Here is a 27,519-nt window from a genome sequence, read left to right on the forward strand (position 1 = left end):
TCTTCTTGTGCTTCAGCCCTGTGGTCCTTCTCAACATAATCAGCTACGGGTGTGCATGATTCCTCAGGGATGCCCCAGCTGTAGCTTATTGTCCTGGCCCATGATGCTGCCAGACGATTTACGTGTACCACCTTAGGCCGAGACTTCTTGCCTTCCCAAAGCCGGTACATAACGTCTGAGAGGTAGTACATCACAATGTAGGGCCCATCCCATGGGCTCTGCAGCTTCAGTGACTGTCCCTTCTTCCGTTGAGGATTGTACAGTCAAATTTTGTCACCATCCTGGAAGCTCAACTCACTTGCCTTGGCACCATACTTGCGCTTCATCACTTCAGCTGAAAACTTCAGAGGTCCTTGAACCTGGTGATGTACTTCAGCTAGCCTTTCCTGAAGATGCTTCTCATAACTAAAGGTTTCTGTAGGCAGCTCTTCACTAGGTGCTCTCCCCATTAACAAATCAGCTGGCAGTTGTGATTCGCTGCCCAACATCAGTTTTGCAGGGGTGTAGCCTGTAGATTCGTGGGATGCAGACCGATATGCCATCAGCAACATAGGTTATTTCTGGTTTCATTCCATCTGTCCCTCTACACAGTACTTGGCCAGTTCTTGTCCCAGGGTCCAGTTGAATATCTCCACCATCTCATCTGACTGTGGCCTTAGTGGGGTTGTCTTGGTCTTCTTGTCCAGAAACAAAGCAGACTAGCAGTTTCTACCCTGGTCTGAATGGACCTCTTGTGGCATCCGAAAATGACAGAAGAACTGGTCAAGCAACGCCTGAGCAACAGTCACATCTTCCTGATCGGGGATGGCATAGGCTTCTGGGCACTTTGTGAAGTAGTCCATGGTGACACATATATACCAGTTTCCTCTTTCAGTGAGTGGCAGAGGTCTAGCAATGTCCACCACAACTCTTTCCATTGATGCACCCACATGGTACAGCTGAGGAGGGGCGGAATGACGTTTCTTGTGTCCCTTCTTCGCACAGCATACATCGCAAGCCCAACCCCACTCTTCAACATCCTGATGCACCCCAGTCCAGTAGGTCCTCTGTTGCAGCCGACTTAGAGTTTTCTTCACTCCCAGATGCCCACTAGCGATCCAGCTATGACACTCTTCTGAGACATCATACCTCCTTTTCTTAGGAACCACCAGTTGCTAACACTTGTTGAGGTCATCAGGTGTATCCCACAGATGCTTCAGTATTCCCCTGTTCAAACAAAGAAGGTCTCACTGACTCCAGTATCTCTTAGTCACAGGGCTGAGCCCAGAAACCTCATCCCAACATGGTCACACAGTACTCCACTGCGACCACTCCAACACTGGTTGTAAATCAGTGTCCTCCACCTGCATCCTCTACAGGTCTTCTTCAGCTGACACTGGCTCTGTCATTGCTGTATGGCTGCATTTCGTCCTACGTTCTTCTTTCCTACTACACTGCTTGCAAACTAGGTCACAAGGATGACTCAGGATGTCAGCATTACCCTCCTAAGACAATGTTGCACCTCATAGTTGTGCTGGCCCAGTTTCCTCAGCCATCATACGAGTTGTCCTTCTGGATTCTTTAACCCCTAGGCACTGGGCATAGGTAGACCTATCCACGTCCCAGAACTGGGTTACTATCAGGAAAATTGATTTTCCCAAAAATATATATTTTTTTCATTACAAATCAATCACAAATGACAACAAACACACAATACACTTACTCTCTGTTGGCGATTTGGAGGTGGTGGTGTGGTGTGAGGCAGCCAGTGCGTGGCGGCTGGGGTGAGCATGTTCAAAGTCGTGGTGGTGTGTTGGAGGTGGTGGTGGAGAGAGGAGGGATGATTATCTCATGCCAAAAGAACTGTTGAGTGTGTCTTTGTTTCTGTAAATCACAATGCCATATGAACACAATATTACAACTAAGGTAGCAAAAAAAAAACACACACACAAGAAAGTAACTAATAAAGATCAGCTTATTTTAAATTTTCCATGATACAGTACCTATTTTCTAACAAACTTATGTCTATTTAGGCATTCATAATTATTTACACACTTGTTTACACATTATTTCACTACCTTTAGTATTTCTTGACAGTGTGATACTCCCTAAAGGCTGGCTATGGTCAGTACAAGTGTACTCAAGCACCCACACACTCTCCCCCACACACCTCAGGGCCCCCTAGTAGCCCTCCCCACCAACCCACCCAACGCCTCCTGACCCCTACCCCAACCCTGAACCAGTATCACCTGGTTCCAAGGCCACATTCTCCCTACACCAGCCTCCCACCACCCTCCACCACAGCCCTCCTCACTGCTGGGCTGCCCTTCCACCCCCCCACCCACACCCCCGCCCCCTCCCCCAGCCAGCCAGCATGACCCTGCGCACCAGCCATGCCGGGACAATACTCTGAGTCCATATGGCGTGCTACAAAGTTCAAACATGCCCACGAAAAACTAAAATGTCGTATGACATGACCATAGGCCACTACCAACACGTCATATGACGTGGACCGGCGCCTAGGGGTTAATGTTTTCAGCCACTTGAGTGTGGCATGGTCCTTCCTGATGAAGTAGGACCCATACAAGTAGGGATGGAAGAAATCAAGGCTCTTCATCACTGCCAAGAGCTCCTTAATGGGTCACACAGTAGTTCCACTCCTCTGGGCTTAACTTTTTGCTGTAATACGTCATCATATAGTCTTTGTCATCCTTCTTCAGTGACAGGACTCCACCAATTGTATGGTCACTAGCATCACTTTCCAGGATGAATGGTTGAATCTGATCTGGGTATGACAACATTGGAGAACTTGCCAATGTTTGCTTGAGTTCATTGAAGGCCTTCTGAGTCACTGCAGTCCATATAAACTTCTGTCTCTTCCCCAGTAACTTGTGCAGAGATGCGGCTATCATTGCAGAGTCCTTGACAAGACTCTGGTAGTAGGTACACAAACCCTGGACTCTCCATAGCCCCTTCACACATGTTGGAACTGGTCAGTTTTTCACAACTACCATTTTCTCCAGATCAGTACAGTTGCTGCCCTCACCTATAATGTGTCCAAGGTACTTCACTTCCTTCTGGAACAAGTAGCACTTCCTGGGGTTCAGCTTGAGGTGCTCTGCTCAAACCTTGTTGAACATCTTCGACAGCCTCTCCAGTGCCTGGTTGAAAGTCCGTCCAAACACAAACACACCAACTAGATAGAGAAAAGCTGTCTGCCAGTGCATGCCTTCCAGTACTCTATCCATGAGGCACTCAAAAATAGCCGGGGCATTAGACATGGCAAAGGGCATCACTTTGAACTGCCATAATCCCCACCCATATAAAAAGGCTGTTTTCTCCTTGTCTTTCTCTGCAACCTTGACCTGGTGGTATTCTACTTTCATGTCTCAGGTGGAGTACCACTTGGCACCTGACAGAGCATCCAGCATGTCGTCAGTTCTTGGCAAGGGGTAGGCATCCTTCACTGTCGCCTCATTCAGGGTTCAATGATCCACACAGCACCTCACTGAGTCATCGTTCTTCCTTACCAGAACAATTGCTGATATCCAAGGACTACTGGACTTTTCTATAACTCCCTGACTTTAAAGGCTCTCCATCACCATCCCCATTTCTTGCCACTGAGCTGGTGCCATCCTCCAAGCTGGCTGTTTAAGTGGTCGGTGACTCCCGGTGTTGATGTAATGCTCTACTAGATCTGTGCATCCCAGGTCTAGGTCTCCAACGGAAAAGACATCAACAAACTTCGCTAGCAGTTGCCTTAACTGCAGCACTTGTGGGTCATTCAGGCACTGGCAATTCCTTGTAAACAGGTTTTGTAAGTGTTCAGGCAGATTCCCATATTCTTTGACTACAGTCCTTTTACAGGCCTTCCAGTGATACCACTCAGGATCCACCGCCTAGAACAGTACCAAAATTTCTCTCTCATGGATCTTCTGTGTCTCACAGGAGAAACTGGCCACCACAACTGGCACTTCACCTGAGCTTGTTTCCACCAAAGTCCTCCTCGCCATGTCTCCCACCTTCATCTTACACTGTCCATCAGGCTCCACCATGCCTAGACAGCTGTCAAAAGAGCCACTCACCTTGCACTGGAGCAGTAGTTCTGATATTGCGGTATCACAGTAGTGTGCAGTGTCCTTACCTCTCCACAAGAACTGATGTGTTTCACTGCCATGGCTGGAATCAACTTTCCTCGAACCTTGTGCCTCTTGGAGCAGAAGTCCAGCTCACATCCCATGACATCAAATAGTCCACACCAAAAAGGCAAGATCCTCCAACTAGGCCACATAGACTGGAAGCATGGCCTTTTGTTCTGCCACTCAAGTCTGGACATCCAAGGGTCCCCTCAGTTCTGTTCAGTGCCTAGTTATGCCACAATTGTTCTGGTGACTCAGGCAGATACTAATGATGTAACACATCAGGCATCACAAAAGTCTGCACTGAGGCTGAAGCAGTCACCAGGGAACACCTCTTGCCATATATTCTTCCGTCTGCTCGCACACTGTCAGTCGCAGTTCTCTTGCATTTTCTTGGTGGTGTGGCTACTTGGGAAAAACCGTCTGTTTGTTGCCCCTTAACTCCAGCCTTCACTAGTTTTCTGCATCTTTCTTGTCTTCTGCAGCCTCCTTTTTATCTTCCTTTTTCTCCCCTGGACAGTCAGAACTAGCATGACCCACCTCATCGCAGGTCCAACACCCTTTTCTTGCATTCATTGATTTCTCTGCACTGTTCTGCCCTTGCTCCTTCTTTCATTTGTAACAATCTTGCTTCTTGTGTCCTGTCTTTGCGTAGAACCAGCAACCTCCTCTGATCTTCTCCTGTTCCCTCTTCCACATGTAACAGTCCTCTTTCCTGTATCCTGACTTTTCATAGTACCAGCAACTTTCATCAAATAGCTTCATATACATGCCCCTTTCATGCCTCTAATCTTCCATCATGACCTTCCTGACAACTGGATGTACTGGACCTGATGTAGGACTCAAACTCCAGAGCCCTAGTCAGTGCTTCTTGCATACTTCTTGGTTGTGCCTGCTTCTTGCCCTTTCAACTCTGCACTACTAAGAGTAACAATGACCTGGGCCCTCAGAAGAATAACCAACAGATTAGGTGCTGCTCCAGAACACACCTTATGTGCCATACTGTCCAGATCATGAGCAAGCTGCTAGAGGGATTCGCCTCGTGCCCATACAGGGGTCAGGAATCTTGCCTTGTAAATCTCAGTTTTATACATGGTCCCATACTTGTGCTCCAGTACTTCTGCTAGGTACTGATAACTGTTCCTCTCCTCCACTGACATCCGGCCAAGAATCTCCATTGTTGCATCCTTGAGGCTAGTAGCAAGCTTCATTCCCCACAACCTATCATCCCAACCATTCTGATTAGCAAGCAACTCAAACTGCACACAGTAAGCTTCCCAAGACTCTTTGCCATCAAATTCCTGAGGTTTCTTTTTAATTGGACCCCCATTATAGCCATGCACTTCTCTGGTTTGGGGCTTAAAAACAGGGGTATCATAATAAAGGCTAGGACTCTTAACTTCTACATTCTGATTACTCATCCCTATAAAGGTTGGGATTCGTCAAGATTCACCATACACTGTTCATATTTTTCATCTGCTCCCTGTACACTAACCTGAGGCTCAGCAGCTCAAGATTTCTCAACAGCCTCAATTCTCTCACTAATTATCTTCAACTTGTTGTTAATGCTTCAGCTGTTTGTCTACATGCTGTCTGCACATTATCACTTTATTGCTTACCTCAGGCTTCTGCTGCTGTAGGTCAGCGCATTCTTCCTCCTGCAAATGTTCCTGTTCCTCTATTTCCCCCATCAAAGCATCTACCTGTTCCTGCATTCTCAGTTGCCACTCCTGTTGCTCCTGTAATGCCTCTTGAAGCCGTTCATAATGGTCTTTCTGTTCTTCACTTTGTGCTTGTAGTACTTCCCATTGTGCTTGAAGTTGTTCACTTTGTGCCTGTAGTTGTTTGCTGGGATTTCTTGAGCTCTATCTGTCCTTCACTTTGTGCTTGTAGTTGTCCACTGAGTTCCTTCTGTCCTTCAATTTTTTCTCATAGTTGTTCACCTTGAACTTGTAGAAACATCATGATTGCAGCCAGAGACACCTCCTCCTCCCTAGCCTGTCTTCTTGTCTGTATGCCTTCCAACTACATGTTGAAGATTTGACTCACTGCAGCACATTTCCACCCCAACCCCTGACACCACTTGTTACATCCTCATCCCACATTGCCACAGGCTCCAACAACAGTAGTCCAGTATAGGAAGGATGTGGTCCAGTGAATCATTTTTCATAGGGTCTGCCTTTCACTGTACACAAGATCAGTTCAGGTGTCGTAATAACACAAGCTTCTCACATTCGTTGTCTTTATTTACCAAGTAATTACACTGCATGCTTGCCAACTACACTTCACTGCTTTCAGAAGTACCGGAGCTACACTAACTGCACAAGGCCACAGGTAAATCTTAACTGACTGAAACTCCTCTATTCTCTCCCCAGTCCTTCTATAATCTTGCTTGAAAATCGAATGTTCTACTATGTACTCATAGCAACAACAGTTTTCTGTTCCAGAACTTTCATACATTAGGTAGCACTCTAAATGATTTATCATACAAACTGAAATCAAATTACTTAATTTAACAAATATTCACCTAAATAAAACGTTAAGGAGGTAAAGAGAAAAAAATAATAATGCATAACTTTACAATATACCTCTGCTTACAACAGCAGGCCATCTGGCAACTCTTACTAGTGAATGAAAAGTCGCGAAACAGGGAATTTTCCACTAGCACTCAAGTTTCTCAACAATATACATACTGTACATATATAAATATATAAATATAAATATCAATAAATAAATAAATAAATAAATTATATTTATGTGTATATATATATATATATATATATATATATATATATATATATATATATATATATATATATATACAGAGAGAGAGAGAGAGAGTAGAGTTGATATCTCATCTCATCAACTCATGATGATGAGACGAGAGAGCTTATCTACTCTCTCTCCCCCCCCTCCCTGTGGCGGGGGGGACACAATCTGGCCGCACTATGAGGTGGTACTACTACTCTGCGGCCAGGTTGTGTTAGGAAGAATTCTACCACCGTATTCCCTGCGTGTCGTAAAAGGCGACTGAAAGGGGCGGGGTGAGGGGACTAGGAACCCCCTCCTCTGTTTATTAGTTTCTAAAAAGAGACAGGCCAGAGAAAGGGATGGGGGATGGAGTTATCCCCGTACCCTGAAGATTGGGTCTATGAATGTGCGTGGATGTAGTACGATTGAGGCTAAAAGGGAGGAGATTGGGAGAATGTTTGTGAGAAGAAAGTTGGATGTGTTAGCTTTGAGTGAAACGAAGATGAAAGGGAAGGGTGATTCTATGTTTGGAAGTGTGAATGGAAGATTGTCAGGTGTTGATAGAGGAAGGGCAAGAGAAGGTGTGGCCTTGTTAGTGAGTCCGGAAGTACAGCAGTGTGTGATTGAATGGAAGGAGGTGTCATCGAGACTGATGTTGGTGAAAGCGAAATTTGAATGTGAGTTGTGGGTGTTTGTGAGTGCATATGGGCCTGGTAGTGAAAGGGATGAAGAAGAGAGGGAGTCTTTCTGGAACGATGTTAATGAGTGTCTGGAGAATTTTGGAGCAAATGTGAATGTGGTAATGATGGGTGATCTGAATGCTAGAGTGGGAAATGTAGCAGTTGAAGGTGTAGTTGTATGCATGGTGTGCCTGGAAGAAATGAAAATGGGGAACGAATGATAGAGATGTGTGTTGAGCGAGAGATGGTGATTGGAAATACCCTGTTTGAGAAGAAAGATATAAGTATACATGGGTGAGACAGGAGGGTGGAATGGTTGTGGATAAAGCACTGATGGACTATGTGGTTGTGTCTAGAAATGTAATAGGAAGATTGTTGGATGTGAGAGTTCTGAGAGGGGAAGGTGGAGGTGTGTGTGTGTGTATATATATATATATATATATATATATATATATATATATATATATATATATATATATATATATAGATAGATAGATAGATAGATAGATAGATAGATATGGCTCACTTGGTAAGCTGCTGTACTCACGCAGTTGCAAGCGCTGGTTTTTTTTTCCCCCCTGGGGGTAGGGGGGTTTCCAAGAATACTCCCCCAGTATCCCTGCTTGTCGTAAAAGGCGACTAAAAGGGTTGGCGGAGGGTTAGTACCCCTCCCCGGAAAACAACTAACTAAAAAAACAAACAATAAGCCTTGGACAAGGACTAACCAAACGATGACGACCCAGGACCGGACAAAGGACTTGCTAATGGGTACATGGAATGTAAGAGGAGCGAATGATGAGGCGAAAGAGAGAGAGATTGTCCAGGTGCTTCAGGGTGCGAAAGTGGATGTATGTGGAATAACTGAAATAAAATGGCGAGGAGAAAGTGTGAGAGAATGGGAGTATGGATGGGGTATATGTGCAGGAGTAGGTGAGAATGAGAGGGCAAAGGAAGGAGTATGTATAGTTGTGAGTAAAAGATGGAAGAGGAGCATAAGACAGTATGGATCAGTTGGGTCAAGGATTGTGTGGGTAAAGTTAAAAGTTGGAATACAAATGTGGGCGATTGTGTGTGTGTGTATGCGCCAATGCAAGATCGTGCTAGAAGAGTGAGAGAAGAGTTCTGGACAAATGTAGAAGTGTGCATGGATAAGTTTGGAAGGAATGAGAGAGTGTTTTTGATTGGTGATATGAATGGTAAAGTTGGGAATGTGAAGTTGGATGGAATAGTTGGTGAGTGGGGTGTGCCTGCTGAGATAGATGAGAATGGCAGTGCGTTAGTGGACATTTGTGCTGGGACGGGGTTGGTGATAGCCGATACCCTCTTCAGGCATAAAATGATCCACAGGTATACATGGCGAGTGATGAGAAGGGTGGGTGGTGAACTGAATGAAAGGAAGGCAATGATTGATTATGTGTGTGTGGATGAAAGGATGCGAAGATGTGTAATGGATGCAAGAGTTTATAGAGGTTGGGGGAGTGGACTTTCTGACCACTACTTGGTGGTGGCCAGAATTAGAATTCAAGTAAGATGGAGGAATAGAAGAAGGGAAAGACGAGAGGAAGGAGTAGTTGCAAGGAGAGTGGAAAGGTTACAAGAGGATGAGAAAAAGGCAGAGTATAAGAGAGAAGTGGAGGAACGATTGGGCAAATATGAATTGGAGTAGATGGGAGACGTGGAAGGTGTGTGTAGGATATTTACAGAAGAAATATGTGCAGCATGTGATGTGGTGTGTGGAAGGAAGAGAAGACGGAGGGGGGTGCAAGGAATAGTGTGGTGGACTGAAGAGGTGAGACAGGCTGTGGCACAAAAGAAGAAAGCATACAATGAATGGATGAGCAATAGGGGCGTGGAAGAAGTTGAGAGGCGGAAGAGCGAGTTATATGTATAAAGAAAGAGAGAGGTGAAAAGATTAGTAAGAGAGAGTAAGAAGAGAGTGGATGAGGAATTTGGAAGGAATTTGAGTGTAAAGTGAAGGGACTGTAAGAAAATGTTCTGGAGAGAGGTGAAAAGAGTAAGACAGGGTGGAAGTGAAGTTAGCAGGGGAGTGAAGAATAAAAATGGTAGATTACTAGTGGAGAAGGGAGAAAAAGTGAGCAGATGGAGAGAACACTTTAAGGAATTGTTGAACGTAGAGGATGGAAGTAATGCGAGTATAAGTGGCTGGGGAATGGCTGGGAAAAGGAGGGAGGTGAGAAGACAGGAAGAAATCAGCAGGATAGAAGTTGTGGAAGCAATGAAGAAAGTTAAATCGGGGAAAGCCCCAGGAATTGATGGAGTGTGTGGTGAAATGCTGAAGCATGGGGGAGAGATAGTAGTAGAATGGATGTGGAAGATGTGCAGATTGGCCAGGGAGGAAGGTAGAGTCCTGGAGGATTGGAAGTCAGGTATAATTATTCCCTTGTACAAAGGACAAGGGGAAAAAGAAGTGTGGTAATCATAGGGGCATTTGTCTTCTTAGTATAATGGGAAAAGTCTATGGTAGGATACTTATTGACAGAGTTAGAGAAAGAACAGAGAAATTAGTTGGAGAAGAACAGGGAGGCTTTAGGAAGGGAAAAGGTTGTGTTGATCAGATATTCATTCTTAGATCTTTAGTGGAAAAGTTTCTAGAGAAGGGAAAGAAGTTGTATGCGGCTTTCATGGATTTGGAGAAAGCATATGACAGGGTGGATAGACAAGGATTGTGGAAAGTGTTAAGAATATATGGAGTAGATGGGAAGTTGTTGAATGCTGTGAAGAGTATGTACGATGTTGCGAAGGCTGCAGTGCGTGTGGATGGTGAACTAAGTGAATTTTTCTCTTTGAAAGTTGGTTTGAAACAGGGATGTGTTATGTCTCCATGGTTGTTCAATCTGTACATGGATGGGGTAATAAAAGAGGTACAAGGTAGGGTAGTGGATGTTGGAGTGGCCCTGGTGAGAGAGGATAGTGCTTGGAAACTCCCTGTACTGTTGTTTGCAGATGATACTGTGTTGTTGAGTGAAGACGAAGGGGAGCTGCAAGGCTTGGTGGATGAGTTTGAGAGAGTGTGTAAGAAACGGAATCTAAAGGTGAATATAGGGAAGAGTAAAGTGATGGTCTTTGAGAGAGGTGAAGTCAGTGAATGTACAGCGAGGTTGGATGGTGAGGAATTGGAAAATGTGAGTACGTTTAAGTACTTGGGTAGTGTGATGAGTAAGGATGGAGGTTTGGAGGATGAAGTGCTTGAAAGCGTACAGCAGGGAAGAAAGGTTGCTGGTTCTTTAAAAGCAGTGATAAGAAACAGGGAAGTGAGCATGGAAGTGAAAAATTTACTATATGACAGTATTGTGATACCAACTCTAACGTATGGAAGTGAAGCTTGGACGTTGTTGGAAGGACACAAGTCAAGAGTGAGAGCAGTGGAAATGAGTTATTTAAGAGGAGCCTGTGGAGTCACATGGAGAGATAGGCTGATGAATGAGGATATAAAGGAGCGTTGTGGTGTGGATGTGGATGTGATAGGAAGCGTTATGAGGAACACACTGAGGTGGTTTGGCCATGTGGAGAGGATGGAGGGTGAAAGACTGGCGAAGAGAATGTATGTGAGTGAGGTGGGGGGGACGCGGGCGGGGGCGGCCGTGGTTGAGATGGAGGGATGGGGTGGAGAGGTATATGAGAGAGGGGGTGTGAGTTGGGAGCAGGGCAATGAAATGGCGGGGGACAGGGCGACTTGGAGGCGATTTGTCTGTGGCCACCCCAAACCGGATTGAGGCGTCTGGCAATAGATATATATATATATATATATATATATATATATATATATATATATATATATATATATATATATATATATAGCGAGAGAGAGTAGATTATATATATATATATATATATATATATATATATATATACACAGCGAGAGAGAGTAGATTATATATATATATATATATATACTCAGATTGAGAGACAGTATTTTAGATATAGATAATTGGATAGAGAGAGAGAGAGAGAGAGAGAGAGAGAGAGAGAGAGAGAGAGAGAGAGAGAGAGAGATTCCAACTAAAACCCGAAATAAGTCTGAAGTGGTTTACTAGACCGAGCTACCGTATTAGTGTTCGACTGTTATTACCTCGGCTGAACTAGTTGTACCTAAAAATTGTCAAGGAAAAAAAAATGACCTAGCTCTAACCGATCTTTTTCATTAAAACCAGTTTAATTACTAGCTTTTACAAAAGGCGAAACTATATGTAGGTTTCCATTAAAGTGGGTACAGGTAATGCAAGAAGTACGACTTAGACGGTACAACACCCCTGGCCTAAAATTGGTCTGAGCCCCGAACATTTGACTTTGTCCTGTGACCTGGACTTTGAACTGATCATTTTCAAAAATGAATTAACCTATTTCATTCTAGCCTGATACAGCAAGTTCGAGCTAAACCTGACTGCGTGTTGTTATAGTGACTGTGGGAAGCAGTTATCAAAGCGATAATGCAATAAAAATAAAAGCATCAAGTTATTTGTTTCCAGGAGAGTCGACGCATTTAGGATCTTATTCAGGTTGAAGACAGCCGGTATGTATTAAGTCACGGTTAGATGATTATGTGTCCTACTCTGGGCATAGACCAGAAAGTCTGTTTCCCAAGCCCCAGGATTCCTCCTACATGCCACACCTCCTACATGCCACACACCATATGTCACCTCTTCGGCGCTAATACTCGCCATCCATATTGAATACATACTGGAGTTGTCTCCTTGAGGACTACTGTAACGGGGTTTGTGGGAGTGTTTGTATAACATGTCAGTGGGCTTCATGGAAGTTCAATAAGTCTGCCCTGACGAAATTCATATCATCAGAATGTTCCCTGCCCCATCCTAAGACCTAACTCACATCTTCTCGACCTGCAGACGACTTCTTTAACCACCAATATTAACTGTCTTGATCAACCCTTCCATTCCAAGGATTTTGCTGTGCTGCATGAGATCGCCTGGTGTTGGCCTAAATATGAATGCTATGTACGTCCATGCGAGTAGTACATTAGTAATAATAGTTGTAGCCCATGGTTCATCCGAATGTGAACTTGGTGAACTGCCGGCTGAAGTTCCCCTTCTCTTGTAGTCTGTTATCCTCCTTTTCGGGGATAGGGAAGGGGCTGAGGGACGGTTGAATAACCGGGAAACTGTGCCATCCGGGTATATCAGTGCCAACACGTGAAGGTGTCCCTCTCTAGCATCCGTGAAAGGGTTAAACTAAAAACGGCTTAAACCCTGGCTGACTTAAACCTGGTTACGTATTATTACAGCGTGTGGCCTGACGGTGAAGGAGAACTGGGCCCACAGCGGCAGCAGCACCCGCCACCACAGCCACACCCACAACTCACTCCCGCCCTTCGTCGATGTCCTACCCCCGGGCCCCTCCTACGATGTGGAGCGCTCCGGCAATGTCACCGCCTTGGTCAACCAGCCGGCCAGACTCAACTGCAGGGTCAACAAGATCGGCAACAGGACGGTACGTGGCCTAGAGGATATTTTGTAGTTTTTTTTTTTTTTTTTTTTTTTTTTGGCTTGGTGGGTAGGTTAGCTAAGGAGAATATAGTTATTTTCTGTGATGTTGCTTTGAATTCTGGTGGTGTACGTGGGCCAAAGGGGAATATTTACCGCAGTAATTTTCTATTGGAGGTGTACTAAAGGAATATTATTCTTTGTTATTTTCTGTAGTGGCACAATCAGTTACGAAGGATCTATTATTCCATTCTGTCTATTTCACATCCAGGGTGTATCCGACACTTTCGTTTATGGTGCATCATATCAGCGAGAAACATTTATTGGCAGAGAAAGACCAGTACTCTCTCGGCTTTGGAATGTTAGCAGAGGAAAGTGACAAGTAAATGAGGTGAAATAACAGGCAGACTTTCATCCTCATTAGTACATGGACCAGGAGGAATTGTTTTTGCAATTAATATCTGTGATAGGACATGGACCAAGAGGAATTGTATTTGTAGTTATTGCCTGTGGTGGTGCTTGGGCCAAAAAGAATTACTGCTGTAGCTTCTCCCGTGTTAGCATGTGGGCCAAATGGAATTATTTCTATCGTTATTCTCTATGGTTGGATGTGGGTCAAGAGGTATTACTTCCGTAGTTAGTCTCTGTGATGTAACGTACAGTTAATTGCTTGCAGGATCAGTACAAGCACAACATCAGCATAATTCACGGGTCAAATGGAATGATTTTTGTAGTCGCTTTTCCGTGGAGTAGCTTCGAATTGCTGCAGAGCTAAAAAGATGGGCAGCGTGATGGTAACTTTGCTGATAATAATTGTATTTGTGGTTTTCCTATACAGATGAACCATGAATTTGTTGAAAAGCCCACTAGATTGGTCTCAGAGTCTAGATGCACACACAAACTTCTCAATAATTCCCCTGTTCTGTTTCCTTCACATTTTAAGCATTTTTTTCCTTAGGTAGTCCCTCCAAGGATAGAGGTAATTCACTTATTTTCAAATGTTCATGAAAGCGCTGGCCTAGCCTCGGCCTCCTGCATCTGGCAATGATTACTATATAACTAGCTCCTACCATTTTTCAGTCGGAAAGGATAAACTTCACTGTCACAGAGAAGTTTTATCAGATCTTTCTTCACGAGGTAACGTTATTATGGATGTTCCATGATATTTCAAGTGAAACTGGAAAATCTGGAGGCCTGAACTGTGAGTGAATGAATGTGTATATGAGTAATTATAATTTATCTGACAGTCTGTTGGTGGCTTTTCCAACTTGCCACTTGTTCTACCATGTGATAGTCTCTTGATGAGAGGGATGAAGGTCAAGTGTTTTGCACATCGATGACAATCCTGTGATGCAACTAGAAATTTCTTGTAAGTACACCAGTGACGTAGCCTGGTCACCTTCACTTTTTCCATGTGTCCAACTCTGGGTATGGTCTAAAAAGTTCGTTCCCTGAAACCAAGTAATCTTCCTACCTGCAACAAATGGTGTAAGACCGTAGCGTCCATACTGGGTAGCAACATTCGTGGGCTATCTCATTCAGAACTGGTTTGATTGTAATTGCGAGATGTTTTTATAATTATGTCGGTGGACCTTGTGAAAAGTTTGCCCAGATTTTTAAAGTAAATTTGGTCCCCAGTCTTTTCGCCGTCCCAGGCCGGGATCGATTTCGCGTCTCTTCGGTCAGCAGTAAGAGCCTTGGACATAACCTTATCTGGAGTAATATGGGCCTGGCGGTTCCCACTTATATCGTTTATACTTTCCTCTCACGTAACGAGAAGTGTGGACTGAATAGTGATGATGATGGATTCTTTTCTTTTTATCAGGTCTGTGAGGACTTTACCTTTTCCGCTCGGTTCTGCCTTCGTAGGTTTCTCTTCGGTAGTCTCCTACTTTACGTTGTTTCCTTCATACTGTGCCTGTTTATGTTTTCTTAGTGTATGCGGGCTGTCACTTATTCTGTGTCTTGTATATTTTTTCTTTTTTCTTTTTTATCAATCTCTGCAGTCCAAATGCGTTATTATGATACCCGTGCTTGAGGTACAGGAAGTAGATTATTCTTTCTCTCCCCTCCCCTCCCCCCTTCCCATGCTTTCTCTCCTTCTCTCTTCCTTTCTCTCTCTCCCTCTTCCTCTGCAGATTATTCTCTCATCCCCCTCCCTTTCTCCCCTCCCCCCTCTTCCTCTCCCTCTCCCCCTCTCTTTCTCTCTCGCTCTCCCCTTTTTCCCCCTTTTTCCCCTCCCCTCTTTCTCCCTCCCTCCCTTTCCACTCCTCTCTCTCTCTCTCTCTCTCTCTCTCTCTCTCTCTCTCTCTCTCTCTCTCTCTCTCTCTCTCTCTCTCTCTCTCTCTCTCTCTCTCTCTCTCTCACCTTCTGATCTTTTTAGGTGAAATCATGCTTTCAGAGTTATTCCGAAGCCCTCGTTTAAAATGGCTCCTGCCCAGCGATTCATCGGCTGTGTGTGTTCCAAGTAGTATGTAAGAGACTTCAAGGTGAAAGAGGAAGGTGAGTATACGTGTTGTGTATTTGTTAAGCTATTGAGTAGGCTTTGTTCAGAAATTAATAAAAACAGTGAGGTAATTTATGTATTAAGTAACAGGTTGAAATGTTGGGAGAATGAGGCTGGAATGATGAGTGCTAAGGCAGTGCATGCAAAGGAAGTGGAAGCAAAAGTGTCTGGGAACGTAGACAACTTAGAAACTATGCTAGATAAGGTTGGAACCAGGCTATATGATAGTGATCGAGGCCAGCCAGTCAAGCGAGTAACATTAATGGTCGTGTATCTGTGAGGAACAGGTTTCTGGGTCTTGAGCAGTGTTTCTCAAACTTCTTCACTTCATTCCCCACTTGTGGGGATCTTAACATCGTCGTGGCTTCCCTTCAGTCTTTTCTCAAGCCTCTCACAAATAATGATGAAATGAATTGTTTTGGTGCTCTCCATTTCTTTCTAATGCTTAAAACTATCACTCAGAATGCATATTTTGTTACATATCAGTGGGATGGATGACACTGTTTGCTTTCAGTCAGTCGACTACATCGAGGCTGAGTCACTGACGACGCACATTTTATATCTGGATCCACATTCAACCGGTTTCGGCTATTAATTTTTATGTGTAGAAGGGTGGAGAAGCCAGGTTCACATAAGTAGGTTGTGGAAAATAGCAACAGGTCTCTAAGTGTTATTTCACTATCTTATGGATATGACTGATACATGGAACACCAGAACACCGTCAGAGATTTTTCTCCATAAAGATCTCTGCCACCAGAAGCATTCTTGAGGTCAAGGAATTCGTCCTGAACACAATTGTGCCCTTGGAAAGCCATCGCACGTTGGAGCAAAGAGAAGGGATTCATGCTCTTATTAATCCATGCATTCACAGAGTTTGTGGAAAAGGTGAGAGTTCAAATTTCCTGTTTTCACAGAGTTGACACATTATACCACAGCCTCTAAGATCTTGCAAAGGGCATCATGGAGGATTTTTTGACGCCAGTGCAAAACGATGGATCATACAGTAAACCACTTTCTCATTCGGAGCTACTTCCTAGACATGCTTCTCTAGCCCCGATTTTGATCCCAGCATCGCCGGAGCCCCATCAGAAGAGACTTCACAACAATCTTCCCAGGCAGTGTGTAGAAAGAAGTAAACTATTCGATCACATCTGACGCTTTTGTGGTAGTTTCAAGCTGTGTACAGAGAAGATATTCGTCTCTGATGTCATGCATGAATATATACCTAACAAACACGAGTAGCTGTGCACAAGAACTCACATCCTTTGACTCATCCAACTGTACTGCCAAATATACAAGTTGGAGACAATTTAATCTCCTGTATCACTTGTTACAATTCAGCTGACATTTCACCAGTTCTCCATTTCACTGTGTCATTTGACAAGAAAAGCTGCTGAATCTTATGTGCACTTGACTGTCCAAGAACCTACTTGACTATCTTTACAACACACGGCCTAATTAAAGTTTCACCAATCGTGTGGGCATTTTTCTTGCTTGCTATACCAAGAGAAACCTCATATGATGTCTTTAGTACATTAAAGTTCTGTTGTTGAAGAGAACCACTCTCACGCAGTCTCTGTTTTCCCAAGCTCTGTGCGTGGTGCTTGAAACAACTGGGGCCTTTCTCCGCATTCTGAGGGTGGATTGTCGTCAGATGATGCTTCAGCTTACTATGCCTCATAGAATCATTCCCTAGCATTTCGAAACACGTCACACACTGAGGTTTCTCGACTCCATAAATGAGAATTGAAGATAATCAGTAGTTGATATATTCATCATTGTACTTCCGCTTCTTAGCAACACTGGTAGCCATCACAAATCTATGTTTAAAAAGCCATACAGTTAGAAACAGATGAATGGCAAAGTTTAATATTATGTGGCCAGTTGCACCAAAGTGAATTATTCACTGCATATATTTCAAATCAGTACCGAAAAAAAAAAAAAAATCACCAGCATCAAATGACTTTCACCAAACTAGCATGATTTATTTTTAATAACACCCAAGTGAATTAAATTTTATGGACTGTGACATCACAGGTTTTCAGTATTTGATTTTTGCAAACAGTGCTGCATTTATTTGCTCATTATTATTTTTCTAATAAAATAGAATATGTTACATTAAAGACACTTTGGAGTTAATAATGTAGATGTGACCATTAACACGTACCATGCTAACGGCATAGATCTACGTCCCCTTCAAAAACGCCAGTGACGTAGATTTCCGCCCTACAGCATTGAGAAGTCACTGCAGGCAACCTGAATAAAATGGAAATTATTAATATATCTCGCTAACTTCAGACATTTCTCCGCTATGCATACAACACTGATTTAAAAGCACGGGAGGTGATTGTGTCTTCACAGGCTCACTGCCGCTTTGTCAGTAACCTTGAAGATTTCAGAGGTTGAGTGGCACCAACCTGACTCGATTTCAATTTACTTTCTGACTTTGGTGATTACTTTTATTAGTGCCAGGGATCTTATATTGATGTATTAAGCCTATTTAGCCAGAAAAAAAAATCCAGAATCGGTTCACAAGCTCACAGCTGCTTTGCTGTCTCAGTAACCTCGAAGATTTCAGAGGTAGTGTGGCACCTACCTGTCTCGATTCAACTAATTGTCTGGCTCTTGTGATTGCTTTTATTAGTGCCAGGGATCTTATACTGATGTATTATGCCCATTTAACCAGAAAAAAAACAAAATCGCCCAGCATAGAGGGATATCAGTTTATTTTTTTGTCCAGCTTGGTACGGGTTAATGCAATTGAAGCTAAATTCATCTGGCATCATAGTAACTATTAAATTCTCCAAATTTTCTGCGTGTGGTAGCCGGGTTCCGTCGTTGCTTATACTTATGCAAAGAATATGTAAAATCATGGTTACACTGTAAGAAAATAATGTGAAAAAATGCGTTAAATTGCAAAATGCAGCATTACACTCTTAATAATCATATTTAATCATTACCGAATCATTTTCACACTGTCACAAATTTTGACAGTAAACAGTAAATGTTGATGCAAAAAAAAAAAAAAATGGTAAAAAGATGTGAAACGCAACAGAAGAAGCTAAGATACCACATATGAATGTGTAATCATCCAAAAACATCCATATTTTTAAGAAAGTAGCAAAAAAACAAATGCTGTTTTAAATTTGTAGCCGACTCTACCCTGCATTAAAGTTTCACATTGTCATCAATTTCAAGTCAGAGCTGCTAAATCTGCATTGAAATCGGGTTTGGTGAAGGCCGTTTGATTTAAATTCAACATAATGTGATTTTTTTTTTCTTTTTTGCTTGTGGTAAAAGGCGACTAAAAGGGTTGGCGGAGGGTTAGTGCCCCTCCCCGGAAAACAACTAACTAAAAAAACAAACAACAAGCCTCGGACAAGGACTGACCAAACGATGACGACCAAGGACCGGACAAAGGACATGGTAATTGGAACTTGGAATGTAAGGGGAGCGAATGATGAGGCGAAAGAGAGAGAGATTGTCCAGGTGCTTGAGGGTGCGAAAGTGGATGTATGTGGAATAACTGAAACAAAATGGCGAGGAGAAAATGTGAGAGAATGGGAGTATGGATGGGGTATATGTGCAGGAGTAGGTGAGAATGAGAGGGCAAAGGAAGGAGTATGTATAGTTGTGAGTAAAAGATGGAAGAGGAGCATTAGACAGTATGGATCAGTTGGGTCAAGGATTCTGTGGGTAAAGTTGAAAGTTGGAATACAAATGTGGGCGATTGTGTGTGTGTATGCGCCAGCACAAGATCGTGCTAGAAGAGTGAGAGAAGAGTTCTGGACAAATGTAGAAGTGTGCATGGAAAAGTTTGGAAGGAATGAGTGTTTTTGATTGGTGATATGAATGGTAAAGTTGGGAATGTGAAGTTGGATGGAATAGTTGGTGAGTGGGGTGTGCCTGCTGAGATAGATGAGAATGGGAGTGCGTTAGTGGACATTTGTGCTGGGAGGGGGTTGGTGATAGCCAATACCCTCTTCAGGCATAAAATGATCCACAGGTATACATGGCGAGTGATGAGAAGGGTGGGTGGTGAACTGAATGAAAGGAAGGCAAAGATTGATTATGTGTGTGTGGATGAAAGGATGCGAAGATGTGTAATGGATGCAAGAGTTTATAGAGGTTGGGGGAGTGGACTTTCTGACCACTACTTGGTGGTGGCCAGAATTAGAATTCAAGTAAGATGGAGGAATAGAAGAAGGGAAAGACGAGAGGAAGGAGTAGTTGCAAGGAGAGTGGAAAGGTTACAAGAGGATGAGAAAAAGGCAGAGTATAAGAGAGAGGTGGAGGAACGATTGGGCAAATATGAATTGGAGCAGACGGGAGACGTGGAAGGTGTGTGTAGGATATTTACAGAAGAAATATGTGTAGCATGTGATGTGGTGTGTGGAAGGAAGAGAAGACGGAGGGGGGTGCAAGGAACAGCGTGGTGGACTGAAGAGGTGAGACAGGCTGTGGCACAAAAGAAGAAAGCATACAATGAATGGATGAGAAATAGGGGCGTGGAAGAAGTTGAGAGGTGGAAGAAAGAATTATATGTAGAAAGAAAGAGGGAGGTGAAAAGATTAGTAAGAGAGAGTAAGAAGAGAGTGGATGAGGAATTTGGAAGGAATTTGAGTGTAAAGTGGAGGGACTGTAAGAAAATGTTCTGGCGAGAGGTGAAAAGAGTAAGACAGGGTGGAAGTGAAGTTAGCAGGGGAGTGAAAGATAAAAATGGTAGATTACTAGTGGAGAAGGGAGAAAAAGTGAGCAGATGGAGAGAACACTTTAAGGAATTGTTGAACGTAGAGGATGGAAGCAATGCGAGTATAAGTGGCTCGGGAATGGCTGGGAGAAGGAGGGAGGTGAGAAGACAGGAAGAAATCAGTAGGATAGAAGTTGTGGAAGCAATGAAGAAAATTAAATCAGGGAAAGCCCCAGGAATTGATGGAGTGTGTGGTGAAATGCTGAAGCATGGGGGAGAGATAGTAGTAGAATGGATGTGGAAGATGTGCAGATCGGCCTGGGAGGAAGGTATAGTCCCGGAGGATTGGAAGTCAGGTATAATTATTCCCTTGGTCAAAGGAAAAGGGGAAAAAGAAGTGTGTGGTAATCATAGGGGCATTTGTCTTCTTAGTATAATAGGAAAAGTGTATGGTAGGATACTTACAGACAGAGTTAGAGAAAGAACAGAGAAATTAGTTGGAGAAGAACAGGGAGGCTTTAGGAAGGGAAGAGGTTGCGTAGATCAGATATTCATTCTTAGATCTTTAGTGGAAAAGTTTCTAGAGAAGGGAAAGAAGTTGTATGCGGCTTTCATGGATTTGGAGAAAGCATATGACAGGGTGGATAGACAAGGATTGTGGAAAGTGTTAAGAATATATGGAGTAGATGGGAAGTTGTTGAATGCTGTGAAGAGTATGTACGATGGTGCGAAGGCTGCAGTGCGTGTGGATGGTGAACTAAGTGAATTTTTCTCTTTGAAAGTTGGTTTGAAAAAGGGATGTGTCATGTCTCCATGGTTGTTCAATCTGTACATGGATGGGGTAATAAAAGAGGTACAAGGAAGGGTAGTGGATGTTGGAGTGGTCCTGGTGAGAGAGGATAGTGTTTGGAAACTCCCTCTATGCAGATGATACTGTGTTGTTGAGTGAAGACGAAGGGGAGCTGCAAGGCTTGGTGGATGAGTTTGAGAGAGTGTGTAAGAAACGGAATCTAAAAGTGAATGTAGGGAAGAGTAAAGTGATGGTTTTTGAGAGAGGTCAAGTTAGTGGATTGGGAGAGTGATTCAGATGTTTTTTTATTTTAAGTAAGAGTTATATGCTAATGACTTTTGGGCTGTTGCTCTGGCACAGTTGCCATCAAACCATTTGAGAGAGTTCGATCTTTTAGTGAACTGTTGACTTTGTATGAATAAATCCAATCCAGCTAGTATTAAGTCGCAAATGTGGGACTGGGTAGAATTGGGATCACTAGAGAAGAAAGACTGCCATGGAACATCACCAAGATAATTTCTAAATCCATCCCAGTCTGCCCTGTCAAAGTGCCATCGGGTCACCCCGACAGGTTCAGAACGGGGAGGTGTGGGAGGGTTAACTAATGAAGCTTTGATGAGATTGTGGTCAGAGGATCCAAGTGGTGACAGTACCTCTATCCTGTATTGATCTGGATTATTTGTCAAGAATAAATCCAAGAGATGGGCATTATGGTCAGGATTTTCAGATATTCTGGTTGGTTGCTTTACCAACTGGGTGAGATTAAACAATTTCGCAAACAGCTCGCACTCTAGACCAGCATCGTCAGTTTGGAAACTCCCTGTACTGTTGTTTGCAGATGATACTGTGTTGTTGAGTGAAGACGAAGGGGAGCTGCAAGGCTTGGTGGATGAGTTTGAGAGAGTGTGTAAGAAACGGAATCTAAAGGTGAATGTAGGGAAGAGTAAAGTGCTGGTCTTTGAGAGAGGTCAAGTTAGTGAATGTACAGCGAGGTTGGATGGTGAGGAATTGGAAAATGTGAGTACGTTTAAGTACTTGGGTAGTGTGATGAGTAAGGATGGAGGTTTGGAGGGTGAAGTGCTTGAAAGGGTACAACAGGGAAGAAAGGTTGCTGGTTCTTTGAAAGCAGTGATAAGAAACAGGGAAGTGAGCATGGAAGTGAAAAAGTTACTACATGACAGTATTGTGATACCAACTCTAACGTACGGAAGTGAATCTTGGACATTGTTGGAAGGACACAAGTCAAGAGTGAGAGCAGTGGAAATGAGTTATTTCAGAGGAGCCTGTGGAGTCACGTGGAGAGACAGGCTGACGAATGAGGATATAAAGGAGCGTTGTGGTGTTGATGTGGATGTGATAGGAAGCGTTATGAGGAACACACTGAGGTGGTTTGGCCATGTGGAGAGGATGGAGGGTGAAAGACTGACGAAGAGAGTGTATGTGAGTGAGGTGGAGGGGGGAAGAGGGAGGGGGAGGCCGAGGATGAGATGGAGGGATGGGGTGGAGAGGTATATGAGAGAGGGGGATGTGAGTTGGGAGCAGGGCAGTGAAATGGCGGGGGACAGGGCGACTTGGAGGCGATTTGTTTGTGGCCACCCCAAACGGGATTGAGGCGTCTGGCAATAGATAGATAGATAGATAGAATTTTAATTCAAATCATTTGGTGAAAGTTGAATTTCCTCGTGTATCTTAAGCCAGTGCTGCATTTTTTTTTTTTTTTTTTGAGCAAGTGGCGAATGATAATAAAAAACAAATGAATGAATGAGAAAGTGAACAGAAATGAGATTACAAAGATAATATGTGAGAACAGCATCAAAGGCAGAGGTGTGACAGTGAGACCACCAGTGAACTGGGAAAGCAGAATTTTGGAATACATAAACTCTAAGACTATTTCTATATCTAAATATATCTATAGGTAGCTGGATAGACAGAAAAAATATCAAATTACAATGCAAATATCAAATAAATATTTGGCAAGTAACACTAGAATGGTGTACATAAGGCAGTAGATATTATTTATCACAAATTTACATCTGAGAGTTCCAATTGGGGTCATGGCTGAGAGGGAGGTTACAACAAGGAGCCAGGGAGAAACGTTTGCATCCTGTACATAGTTCCAAGTCTATTGGAAGAATCCCTTCTATAGAGGCGAATAGGACTTCATATATCGTTTGCTCGACAAGTTCGCTCCAGCATATTGGATACAGTGTTGCCACTTAGCCGTATAGGTCCATCAGTGTCAAAACATAGCAAGTATACGCTGGAGCAAGAGCGACAAGGCGACAAGCTTAAACACGTCCCCCCCCCCCCTCACGCGAGTGTAAGGCAGACTCACTCTGATTTACTACTTACACTAGCCTACCATGCCCCCCCTAAAACCCTGCCCTGGTCCCCTTGGGGGCCATTGTTCCCAATTTGAGAACCAGTGTCCTAGGGGCTGAGGTGCAAGTTGAGCCAAGCCTCATACTTGTCGCAGACCCGTTGTTTAGACATCAAGAGAAGTTTTATACTAAGGGTTCAATGAGGAAGAGTTTGGGTCTTTCCTTGGTGTAGGTTATAGGATGTAACTAAGTGAGCCGATGACTTATTCTACAACACCTCAGAGGAATGTCTTTGTTACTTTGGTACAGACTAATTATTTGCAAGTCAGAGGAGATACTAAGGAAGCCATGGGCCTTATTAGGAAGTTTAAGGAATGTCATAGGAAGTCAGTTGTCTGTGGTCAGTTACCAAAATTTAATGATGGTTCTGTAATTCTCAGTACAATGATTGGAGTCAGTAACAGGCTAGAAAGTCTATGTATTAAAAGGGTGTGATGTTTGTTGTATGAGACAGCTCTTGTTATGACAGGAGATTGTATGGTAGAGACAGTGTCCACCTTATTAGGGCTGGAAAAGCTAGGTAGGCAGAATTCTAGATAGCAGCAACAGGCTTTCTTTAGGTAGTGTTAGAGAGGTGGAAAGAAGCTTAGTTAATGGTGCAGCTGTTAATAATCCAATCCATGAGGCCAATGGTGGTAGGGTAAGTGAGGTGAGACCAGAAAACCAACTGAGTCAGGTAGATCTGACCTCAGCTTAGGTGCAGGTAGATATCATTCACCAGTCAGGGGATTTGTGGGGAGGGAGGGTGGGAGTTCTAGGTTCAGTGGCTCTTAGGAGTGTCATCATATTGACTGAAGATTTAGACGGTTGAACAGGGCTGATTTTAGTGTGTCTCACATCCGTAACAGATCTAGCTGTACTGTGAAAGTTGTTACGAGTGAGCAGGAGTAGCAAAGTGATGTTTAATCTAGGTTCAGCTGAGAAATGAGCAGCCCAAAACGACATAGCCTGACCGCGATAGTTTCTCGAGGCTAATAACTTTTTTACTTTGTGAGATAGAGAAGCGATTCTTTCAGCTGGAAGTAGATACATTCAGTAAATTTATTTTTTAGTTATATATTTACTCATGAGACCAAAGAAATCCCTTGGAATCCCAGCTTCCTACTGGGGGCTTCAACTGACATGCCCCACTATGAAATCAGTTTAAAGCACTATGAAAGTGACACATGCGGGTATGAGTTGTTTTTCACTTTCATATGTTAATTACATGAGTGCACACATCTGTGTGTGTGTGTGTGTGTGTGTGTGTGTGTGTGTGTGTGTGTGTGTGTGTGTGTGTGTGTGTGAGAGGGAGAGAGAGAGAGAGAGTAAATAGCTTAAATCAGTTATTCTTCTGTTGTTGTTCAACTACAACTACCTCACCAGAAATTTTGAAAGTTTACACCAAGTTGAAATTATGATTATAGGCGTACGTATAAACGCTCGCTCGCTCATCACGCGCTCACAAAGCGTACTTTACTGGTATTATGAATGCGAGAAGTATTATTTAAAAGCGAGATGAATTAGTCACGTATGCAACTACCGAAAATCCCAACATTTTTGTAAATGCAGAATCGTAATTAAATCCTCATGACAAGCACGTTATTGGAGAAATATTGCTGCAAAACTATAGAATATTTAAAAATTCCGACTGCACTAAGCCGGCAGGGGAGTTCAAATATATAATGAAAACCACATAAACGCAATGCAGACCAGTGAATTCTACACTGAAACGATTATTTGTAAGACAAAATTTTCACAGTAATAAACTAATTACAAATAATAAAATCAGTCGTAGAAAACAAAGATGGTGTAATTTGGAGGGACCTTAATAATCAGAATATTGATAGGAAAAATTCGTGTCGACACAAAGAAGGGAACAGATTGGTAGAACTGATAGATAATGTATTTTTAAATCAGGCCATGAATACATCAAGACGTGGTAAGTATATATTCGACCATGCCCTAGCAACAGACAGTGACCTTAGAAACTTGAGTGATGGTGAAAATTTTAACAACAATTACAATATCATTAGGCTTGATTTAAACTCTCAGACCAGCCTTTTAGTTCATAACATTTAAAAAACTCGTTTCCATATTATGAGAAACGAAATGCCCAACACCAATTGGATAAGTTACAACCGGTGGAAAACGCTGAAGAAATTCGGGAAATATTCACTAATCGATTGATGTCATCGAACGAAAAAATATACTGAGAATTACCGAAGAAATAGTCAATCTGATTAATCTGCCTGGGTGTCGAAGAGTATTGAAGAAATCATTGGTGGCCAGAAAAGAGCATATAAATAATATAAACGTACAGTAAATCACGAAGCCACTACGGCATATTATAAATTCCAGGGGTAATGTACGAAAACAACAAGGCGAAAGTTCCGAAGCAAAGTGAAACCCTACCATATTTTTTCAATTTGTGAAGAGTAAGGAAAATGTAAAATATGGCATAGGCCCTCTACTACACTCGGAAGGCGATCTCGTCCATGGTGGCCAAACAATAACAACTGTTTTCACAAAGAAAATTGCGTAAACATTTCCATCCCTCAACAGATTTTCTCAGGAGCAGATGATGATAAAGTTATCAGTCAACAAAGTGACAGGACACGAAGTATTAATGTATCTTCAGAAAATCGACCCAGATAAATCAACTGGCCCAGACCAAGTATATCCTTGCACACTGTGTGAATGGTGTTGGCCTTTCCTATAACCGAAATATTCAATAAATCAGTAACTGAATGTACAGTACCTAATCAGTTTAAGTTCGCTAACAAGTCGCCTATTATTAAAATGAGCGATACAAAATGTGCCACAAAATACCGCCCAATAAGCTTAACGTCTGTGCTGTACAAGATTTTTGAGAAAAAATTGTTAAAGATACAATTATCGTGTTCTTTAATAAGCATAGTCTTATAACAGATAATCAGCACGGGTTTCTTAATAACATAATGTCTTACAAATTTGCTTGAATTTTTTAAGACCATGTACGATAACTGGGATGCAAAAATATGGCTGGATGTCATATATCTTTCCAGAATGCGTTTGATAAAGTTCCTTATCAAAGACTACTCGAAAAGTAAAAGCCCACGGCCTCTGTAACAAATTATGTTCATAGACTAGTAAATGGTTAACGAATCGCAAGCACCATGTACTAACAAATGGTGAATCATCAGGGTGGCTGGAAGTAACAAGTGGAGTTCCTCAAGGGTCAGTTCTAGGACCAGCTGTTCTCACTGTATCCATCAGTGATCTAAAAAACAGACTCGTTTTTAAGGTAGAGACATTTGCAGATGACACGAACACTGAAGGCCAAGTAATTACGAAAGCAGACTTCTAATCTATGTAAAGCGACCTGCCTAAGTTAATAAACTGGAGTGAAAATGGTATATGAAATGTAATGTAGATAAATGTAAGGTAATACACTATGGTGACAAAAACATTACGTATGAATACCGCATGTTTGATACTCCACTGGCGGAAGTAAAGGGCGAGAAGGATTTAGGGGTTATCAGTAACGGCCTCAAAAACTCCAGTACATAGCAGCCAGTAGCAAGATAAACAAAATGCTTAACTTCATTGAGAGGAACTTTGATAATAAAACGCCCAATGTAATTTCTAAGCTTTGTACGTCATTAGTTAGAGCACATCTAGGATATATACTATGTGCAACAATGGTCCTCGAACCTTGTTATGGACGAAGACAGACGCAAGAGGATGCAACGCAGAGCCACAAACATGAACCCATCGCTGCGAAATTTACACTATGAGGAGCGACAAAACAAAGTAAATATGTTTTTCTAAGAAAGCCACGACTCTGAAGAGACTCAGTACAAGTATATATTTAAAACTGACAACTTTGACGATGTTAGATTTTTTGTTTTTTTCGAAGTAAAGAATGATACTTTGACCAAAAATAATGGAATGAAAGTCCAAAGCAAAGGCTATAACATTAATATGAGGAAAAATTACAGTAATATTTGTCCACTGGAACAATGTAATAGGCTACCAGGTATAGTAAGTGCAAAAATTATTGATACATTTACTATTCGGCTTGGCAGATGCTTCGAGACTTTAAGCTATATCTTATTGTTATGTATTTCCAGGTTGAAGTGTACGCTGAAGACTGTGGGGCCTTTGCTTAATAACGAGAACA

The 27,519-nt window shown here is 42.7% G+C and overlaps 1 protein-coding gene across 1 annotated transcript in view; it reads left to right on the forward strand.

Moving 5' to 3' along the window:
* Positions 1 to 4,154: 4,154 nt before the first annotated feature.
* The window catches only part of LOC145392104 (vascular endothelial growth factor receptor 3-like), a 114,891-nt gene continuing 91,526 nt past the window's right edge, over positions 4,155 to 27,519 (forward strand). The window contains exons 1-2 of the mRNA XM_080266558.1: positions 4,155 to 4,485; positions 12,810 to 13,015. Of these exons, the coding sequence (XP_080122684.1) occupies positions 4,155 to 4,485; positions 12,810 to 13,015 (537 nt within the window). The remainder of the gene's footprint in view (positions 4,486 to 12,809; positions 13,016 to 27,519) is intronic.

The sequence above is a fragment of the Coenobita brevimanus genome, chromosome 21, assembly GCF_032717465.1.
Source record: "Coenobita brevimanus isolate Jiangsu-jjx chromosome 21, ASM3271746v2, whole genome shotgun sequence".
NCBI lineage: Eukaryota > Metazoa > Arthropoda > Malacostraca > Decapoda > Coenobitidae > Coenobita > Coenobita brevimanus.